The sequence below is a fragment of the Cydia splendana genome, chromosome 3, assembly GCF_910591565.1.
Source record: "Cydia splendana chromosome 3, ilCydSple1.2, whole genome shotgun sequence".
NCBI classification, from domain to species: Eukaryota; Metazoa; Arthropoda; class Insecta; order Lepidoptera; family Tortricidae; genus Cydia; species Cydia splendana.
Window position 1 is genome coordinate 2,611,826 of NC_085962.1, and position 8,487 is coordinate 2,620,312.

At 37.2% G+C, this 8,487-nt stretch overlaps 1 protein-coding gene across 1 annotated transcript; it reads left to right on the forward strand.

Annotated features, from left to right (window-relative positions):
• The first annotated feature begins 1,385 nt into the window (after positions 1-1,385).
• LOC134806399 (uncharacterized) lies at positions 1,386-8,248 on the forward strand. Its single transcript, XM_063779663.1, has 9 exons — positions 1,386-1,519; positions 1,760-1,904; positions 2,448-2,541; positions 3,353-3,436; positions 3,844-4,006; positions 5,137-5,268; positions 5,674-5,766; positions 6,153-6,264; positions 7,447-8,248. Exons 1-9 carry the CDS (start codon positions 1,513-1,515, stop codon positions 8,210-8,212), a joined length of 1,596 nt encoding a protein of 531 aa, XP_063635733.1. The 5' UTR covers positions 1,386-1,512; the 3' UTR covers positions 8,213-8,248.
• The last annotated feature ends 239 nt before the right edge of the window (positions 8,249-8,487 follow it).

An 8,487-nucleotide genomic window follows, 5' to 3' on the forward strand; every position in this document is an offset into this window, starting at 1 on the left:
TACTTAATGTAAAAATAACTTTACCTAAATAGTATACTAATAAATAAATAAAGATATACTTATTTCGGCATGTTTAATTATTCGATTCACGTAATGAGAGCTACATAATTGCCAAAAATTAAACCCGAAGTCCTTGGACATTACAGACTCATATTTATACATAATATTTAATTACTGAAACGTTAATTCTAACTATTTATATATATGTAATCGATTCTATATAGGTTGAGCCGACATTTCCGTCAGTATACAAAAGCGGCAAATTTGAAAATTTTGTTTCAATTACAGATCTACGATGACGCTTAAAGAATAGCTAAAGTATGCAAAAGGGAAGTCATCACGTATATGAACACACCATGAGTATGATATTGATAGTGATAGGTATTTTGTTAAATTATGAATTATGAAGAGCATAAATAGTGTAGAATGCCGGTTTACACAGTTAAATGTAAGTTTTTATTTCGTCGTGTGCTAATATTTTATCATTTTAGTCAATAATCAAGATAATTTCGTGTAAAAACATAAATTGTTACGCTACGCTAGGGCTTGACAAAATGACTAGTATCGATAACCAGTGGGCATAGTAATAATATAAATTTATTTGCGTTGCAAGTGTTGAAAGTAGGAATTAAATTCGCAACGAGTGGTGATAAATTAAAACACGACCGAAGGCAGCGTTTTTAATCGATACGATTTGCGAATTACCAAGTACAACTACAACGTTTTACCCGACCCTGAATATCTGTCTCGCTCTCTCTTATAGCTGTCTTTGATAGAAATAAATAGAAATAGAAAATATTTATTTGGCGTACAAAAACATACCTAGATTACGGTAAGTACAACATAAAGTTAAGAATACAGTAAACATACACCAAATAGGATGCCGCTCAGCATAAGCAGTGTCTGTAAGACACTACGCTGGTTTTCACCCAATACGTACGATGGACGTACGGCGGACCACCTTCCTCACAATCAACCATGATCGCATTGATCGCGATCCAATACGCCCATCCCATCTGTAACAGCTTTTATAACTTTATAACTACTAAATTAAGTAAGGTTGTGTGAAGCGTTTTACAGAAGAGAAAAAAACTTTATCCATCTCTTTTCTGGGGCAATTATACTAGCATAGGGAAAATACAGTATGTTTCTCTCTGATTATGCACGAATGAGAAAAGATCCTGGCCAAACTATACATTCCATCTTATGCTAATATCCCACATTCATATGACTTATGGTCACCCTAATTAGAAAGAGATGGAGGGCTCAGGTTTGACATCTCATGTGGACACATTTTTTGGCCAGTGTACACTATCCAGTTTACTCTCTACGTCCGTGCATTCGATTTTACTTTGACATTTGGGATTTGCCAGAGAGCCGAGAGTTTGGTTTGGGAGTTTTGCTTCTGATTCCCGGCTTTGTTGTTCAGACTCATAATTTATTCAATTAGTTGTATAAAACGTAAGATAAATTGGATATCCCTAATTACGCTACGTACGGACCGCGTCAAAAATGCCGCGTAAGTTATACTGAACTCGTTTTTCTATCAAGTATTTATTACTTGTTATTTTAGATTAAACACTGATTTTATCCAATAAGTACGCAGTTTTCCCTTATCAAATTCTAAACTAGGAAAAGAAACTGCACTATTTTGAATGTCAGGGAAAATTCTAATGCTTGTAAACAAAAATAAAACCTACACATGGTTTTCTATCAACAGAGAAACATCTGTATAAGAAATGATGTCTGTGTGTTACAGGCAATCCAGTAATACAGGTGTACATAGCAGACGGGTTCGCAGATGACTGCGAGGAGCTCGTGCACCGCTGCTCCCGAGTGGACCACCTCAACTACCCGACGTTCTGCTCGCATTACAAGGAGATGAACTTCGCTATGGTGTATCAGTAAGTACCATCTCTCACACTGTTAACTGTAGAGATGCACCGGATATTCGGTTACTATCCGATATCCGGCCTATCCGTCCATTACTTTAATATCTGGCCGGATACCGGATAGTGGCCTACTATCCAGCCGGATACTGGCTAGTATCATTGTCTGATTTCGGAGTAAACAAAATTGGAATAAGAAACAATCACGGTTATAATTGTACTTGTTTAATATTTTAAAACAATTTAAACATTCCACTCACTTGGACACGCACTCATTGCGAACCTAGAAATGAGTCCGCGCAAACTTTAACTACGAAACAGGTCAAAAATAATGTGCACCCGAAATGTAGGTATGGTTCCGCCGGCCGAATATTCGACCCATGGTCAGGCCGAATATCCGGTATCCAGCCAAACAACTATCCGTTGCATCTCTACAATTTATTCTATTACTACTATAAATAAACTTCTATTATATTGCACACTACTGTTCCTATGTGGAGAATCTGTTCATGTATTAAAATATTTTATTTTAATACATTAATAGTAAAATAATTTCAGACACAGATCAACAAACGCAGAGATAGGTGAACTCTCTGAGGAACTACTGCAAATAGCTAAACACTACATGGTTCGAGATACAAGCAACTTTGAGGTAAGTTTCATTTATCAATTCCCCAAATGGGCCTTAAAAAAATATTTTGCTCTGGCCTGCCCCAAGTCATATGCGGCTTAGGGTAGTTCACGTTTTTTTTAATGGCAAACAAGCATACGGCCCGCCTGATGGTAAGCAGTCTCGGTAGCCTATGGACGCCTGCAAATCCAGAGGTGTTACATGCGTCTTGCCGACCCTAACACTGCGCACCCTCGTTGTGTGGGAAAATTCAAACTCTAGCCAGAAGACGCAGTTCCCCTTTATTTTGTTACTCTTATTATGTTGATAAAATACGCCATGTTTTGTAATTTTATCTCAACTACACACAACTCAATCACTTATTTTTAATGTTATATGAAACCCAAAAAAAAAAACTTAATTACTATAAATATTTTAATATGGCTACCACATAAGTGTTTTGGTGTAATACTGTTAACTTGTGTGTGAAGTTTAATAAATAAACAAAATAAGTACAGTCAGCAATAAAAGCTTGTACCAAAAATTGAATTTTTGTCAGCAACTTATTTCATAGACTGCACACCTCTGCCAGGCGTGGCTCACTCCGCGATTTCGTCGCAACGCTACAAGCACATGCGGCCCACACCAATTTTGGTGTCTAGCAGTAGTAGTTGCCGCGCACCGCTACGGAACGGACGCCTGCTCGCGCTTCCGCCACTTTGCGGTCGTATCTGTCGTAAATGTCGTAATAGACGCGTTTTGTTAGAGAGTGAACCTTCTGTACCTAGTACTATTATTTATTCTGTGCCTCTGCTACGATTCTCCTTGTTATTATTATGTTTCTTCTTGTCAGGAATCAGTCGCCGGTCTGTTCATCGTGTACGCGCTCCTGAACCTTCAGCCCTTCCCTCGCTTCGCGGCGCTCCGCCTTGTGCCGGTAAAGTATTTACATATAGGTATATTTTATTTACTTTTGGACATTTTGGTTAGATTGCTTTTAAAATGTTATGAATGAATTCTCCCCTCATCTACTCGAAGGCATAGACAAAAAAATACATAGATTGCTCACTCCATACAGTACAATTATGTTGTTGGGCATTAGACTTTCCGGTCGGTGCTACATCTATTGTCACTTGACAGTACTACTACTGCTACTTAGCAGTGCTGATAATTCCACTACTCGATGCTAGATGTCGACTATGAAAATATTAGTCTTTTTGGTACCAAAACTGATGTATTGAGTGAGCACTCTTGTTTTACTATATTTCTCTATGTCGAAGGTTAGCTGGAAGAGGTCCCTTACAGGGATAAGTTCGTTTAATTATAATTAACCTTGCTTCTTAGGATGACCTACCCGCCATCGCGCGTTTAGAGCGCGTGGCGCGGCGCGACAACCGCCTCGACGTGTTGTACGTGTTGGCGAACGTGCTAGTCCGGGGGCCGGTGCAGTTCCAAGCGGACGCGAGGCCGAGGGGCATGGAGGCCGCGTACAGGAACAACCTGGAAGGTATGTGAAGCAGCAACAAGCATGTGACACCATTGCAGTGGCAGAACGTATTTAAAACTCTATTTACCATCTAATTTGATAAATAGCTTTAAAATCTTCATTTTAGAAGTTGATTTGTCTAAATTAATAAAAAAATACAATACAATACAAATCTTCTTTATTGCACAACCTCAGACTAAATGTACATGAAAACACAAATAATACATGAAGACAGAGGTAAACAACAGGCGGCCTTATCGCTAAAGAGCGATCTCTTCCAGACAACCTTTAGGTTTAATGAAATAGGGATGTTTCCTGTACTTAAAATAAATTATTTCAAACCGTGCACGAAATAAAGCATCAGACCATTATTAGTAAAACATAGATAGCAGCTATTTTTAAACACAATTTGTATTTAATTAATCGGATTGAAATATAAAAAGTAGGTGAGTTTACCGTGACGTCACTATATTCGTTTTCATATAAATTCCATATTAGCAAATCGTTTTGACAGTTCTAAAAAAGAAGCTGATTTGACTAGTAGAGGAATGTAGCCTATTTAATCCTCTTTCCAGCCATATCAGAGCTCACGCTCGTAATTAGCTAGGGTCGCCGTTGCCGATTACGGCATGGATAACTATATTTAATCCTCTTTTAAACCCTCGCTTACACAACCATCTACAAACCCTGTGCCAGTGTACATTTGGAAGGTTTTAGGGTTCCGTACCTCAAAAGGAAAAAAAACGGGACCCTTGTAGGATCACTCGTGTCTGTCTGTCCGTCCGTCACTTCCTATTTGCTTCGAAACTACTAGAGCGAAGTTATTAACCCTTTGAACGCCACGCCTATCGGACGCGGCGAGTCATCGTGAACTTTACCTGAGGGTACGAAGGTTGATATAGAGATGTATCCGCGCGCGTCAGTTGACTTCTTTGGTGGTCAATGGGTTCAGAAAATTTACCTTTCAACACGTGTTATGTTTTGTTTCTGAGTCATGGCTGTTTTTAAAGTATGCATGTATTTATCTATATTTATATAAGTATTTTTATCGTCGCCTAGTACCCATAGTACAAGCTTTGCTTAGTTTGGGGCTAGATTGATCTGTGTAAGATGTCCCCTAATATTTATTATTTATATTTTATTTGTTCCAGGCTTTTGCAACATTGACGCCCACGGTGTCCGACCTAAAGGCGTATATTCGCGTCAAAACGAGGAGTTGGACCTTCTGAGAGACATGAATGGCATCTTCGAGCGCTACTCTAAGGCTAAAGCACAAATCCCAGGTAGATCTTTTAAATATTTTTGCATGGAGAACGACGTTTTCCATTTCACAATGGACAGTGTTTATTTTAAATTTTCGTGAAATTTTGGTTTATTCCTATCTGTGGCCGGCGGGGATAAATGGGAATGCATCCTTCCAATCTGTGATTACATATACTTGTTATAGGTAGTTGTTATGATACAATATGATGAATGATGAATATATAATTTATTTTATCTTCCGGCTATCAAAATCGACATTTAATTTGTATAATAAAAAAAATAGAAAGAAACCAAGGCGGTCACAGAAGGGAAGGATTCATTCCCATTTATTCCCGCCGGCCACAGATGGGAATAGTTTCATTCCCAGTAGTTTCATGCCGGCGACAGATGTGAATGAATAAACCCCTTTAATATGATTGTTCCAGGATTTCAGCGTCGCGATGAGGCCGGCCGTAACTTGGCGGTGGAGCTAAGCGACTCCCTCAAGAGGGTCATTAATGGTATCACAGATGATCCAGGCAAGTAAAAAAAAAATGCTATAGTTCTACTAATATTATAAATGCCAAAGTTACTCTGTCTGTGTCATCTCCATGCTTAAACAAGTTTTTTATTTGAATTAAATTTTTTGATCAATTTGGTATGGAGATAGAGTCCCGGGGAAGGATATAGATTTGTTTTTTATTACGGATACAGAAATTAACAATGAATATATCCGAACCACAGTTCCAAGGCCAAAGACGGATTAATCCGTCACATACCACAGAGCAACATAGACCTACGTGCATATGCATAAAGTTCAATTTCAGTTTTGACACTTCGGTGACGTGGCGTCTGAGTAACAGCTTTTGTGTTTGATACGGCGTCGAAAAGGTTAATTGTAAAGGACATTCTTGTTTACTTACAGAAGGGAGCTCCGTGCTGGACCACCACGACACCGTGCAGGAGATCAAAAAGCGAGCGATGCGAAACGCTGTTTCCACTGTGAGACATCTGGACTCAGCCGAGCAGAGACAGAAGCGAGTATAACAATACCATTATTGCTGATATTGATATTATTAGGGATTAACACAAAGTTTTTTTCCTTTAGTACCGTTTGGTAACCAAAATTTCGTGACCAGCTACAGAATGGGAATCAAGATTCCCAGTTTGTAGCCGGTTACATATTGGGCCAGCGTGTTACCGTTTGGTAACTAAATTTGGTAACTAGCTATAAAACAGGAATCTAAAATTCTCTGTATGTAGCCAGTTACGAATTGGGCCAGAGTGGTACCGTTTGGTAAATAAGTTTTGTAACTGGCTACAAAATGGGAATCCAGAATTACCTGTTTGTAGCCGGTTACGTATTGGGACAGAGTCACTCACTGATCGGAGTTTATTGTACCAATTCGAGGCTAGAACGGTGTACATACGAAAGCACTTCAGACTTATTGTCATTGTCATTGCATACGTTCATTTTAAGTTTTAATGATAATTTCTCGCTGACTGTACATTTTATCAAAAATCTGTGAATGCCAATTGTCACCACTTAGAAAGTTAGATGGTCACTTCAAAAGTCCCGTTTTGTAACCAGTTACAACGCGGGATATTTTTTCCCGTTTGGAAGCTGGTTACCAACCGTGGTTACGAATCGGTAATTCAAAAGTCCCATTTTGTAACCAGTTACAACCTGGGATTTATTTTTCCCGTTTCGAAGCCGGTTACCAAACGTGGTTACAAATCGGTAATGGAAAAGTCCCAATTTGAAGCCAGTTACGAATTGGTATTTCTTTCCCGTTTCGAAGCTGGTTACCAATTTTTAGTTACCAAACGGTACTAAAGGGTTTTTTTTAACTGCATTTTTTAATCCGCATTTTGACGGTATTATTTGATTATTACCTACTCAATTTTGGATGTTATTATTGGGAGTAAGTCGTCACTCCAAATGAAGTATTGTTTTAATTAGTACTTACTTTACAGTACCTAATTTTTTTTTAGTACGTATAATACTGTATTCTGGTTTTAATTTGGACCTGACAAAGTTTTAATCCATTTAATTTTCAACCTTAAAATGAACGTAATAAAGTTCTTTCTAAAATAGTCCATCCATCCATCCATACATAGTCCATTTTATAGTAAGTAAATAATACCTACTATTCACTTGTTCAAAATGTACACATAGATACGTTACTAAAACCAACTAAAATTATATTTACTTACAGAAATTCTACACCGAAAGTTGGACGCAAACAAGACGGAAAAGGTGCGAAAAGACTAAAAAGTTCAAAAAAATCACTGAAAATAAGATCAAACTCATGCAGTTCATCAGAAGAGGACGAAGATGATAAAGATATAGAAATTCTAGCAAAAGACGTTATGAGTCAAGCGAGTTTTAGAGAAATCATCAAAGAAAAGGAACCGCAGTTAAATATAGATTCTCTCCCGCGTTTACTAACTACACAAACCGATGGAAAATTATATGAAATTGAAATTATAGATGAAATGAAACGACCATCGTTACCTGTTTTAAATAAAAATGATGAGAAAATTGAAATTGAAATTAGTGACCAAATGAATTCGAGTGAATCAATAAATAGTGAAAGTGAGAGAAAACTCATTGAAATTGAAATCTTAGATGAAGTTAAAAATTCAAATGATATATCGTTTGAATTTACAGTAAATGACAGTAGCGTCGAAATTGAAGTCTCTGATAATACAAAAGGACAAATTGGAGAAGTTATTGAAACGAAAGATAAAAATGAAGATAAAATAGAAAAACCCAAGAAAAGAGGCAGGCCGAAGAAAAACGAGAAAAGTCCAAAGAATGAAGAGAAAAAAACGGATGATGATATATTTTTCAAACAGCCTTTAAGAGTATCCCCTAGACTTAAGACGGTGCTTAAGAGAGACCAGAAGAAAAATATATTAAAATCAAAGTTTAAAAAAATGGGAATGTTGGAAGTAGCTAATTTTGGAGAGAAAAAGTAGCCTTATGACAAATATTCTAAACTGGCTTTTAATATAATATCTTTTATTTACATAGCTTTAATATTATAATATACTTACACAACACCAAACTTACAATAAAAAGTAACCTAAAATTATATTTCATCCTGGATAAAATTTCGTAAATTTTCATATTTCTGTATGGAGTTCGAAATTTTCCATTTTCAAAATGAAAGTTTCTTTAACTTGTGAACGTTTCCTGAAATTTCCGAGAGCACTTAACTTTTTGGAAACTGTCCGCAAGTTTGCACATCTGT

Bases quoted from the DNA above. Each gene is read 5' to 3' on its own strand.
- LOC134806399 (XM_063779663.1), top strand. The intron at 3,437-3,843 runs GTAAAGTATTTA...CTTGCTTCTTAG, and splicing joins CGGCGCTCCGCCTTGTGCCG to GATGACCTACCCGCCATCGC. The intron at 5,767-6,152 runs GCAAGTAAAAAA...GTTTACTTACAG, and splicing joins TGGTATCACAGATGATCCAG to AAGGGAGCTCCGTGCTGGAC.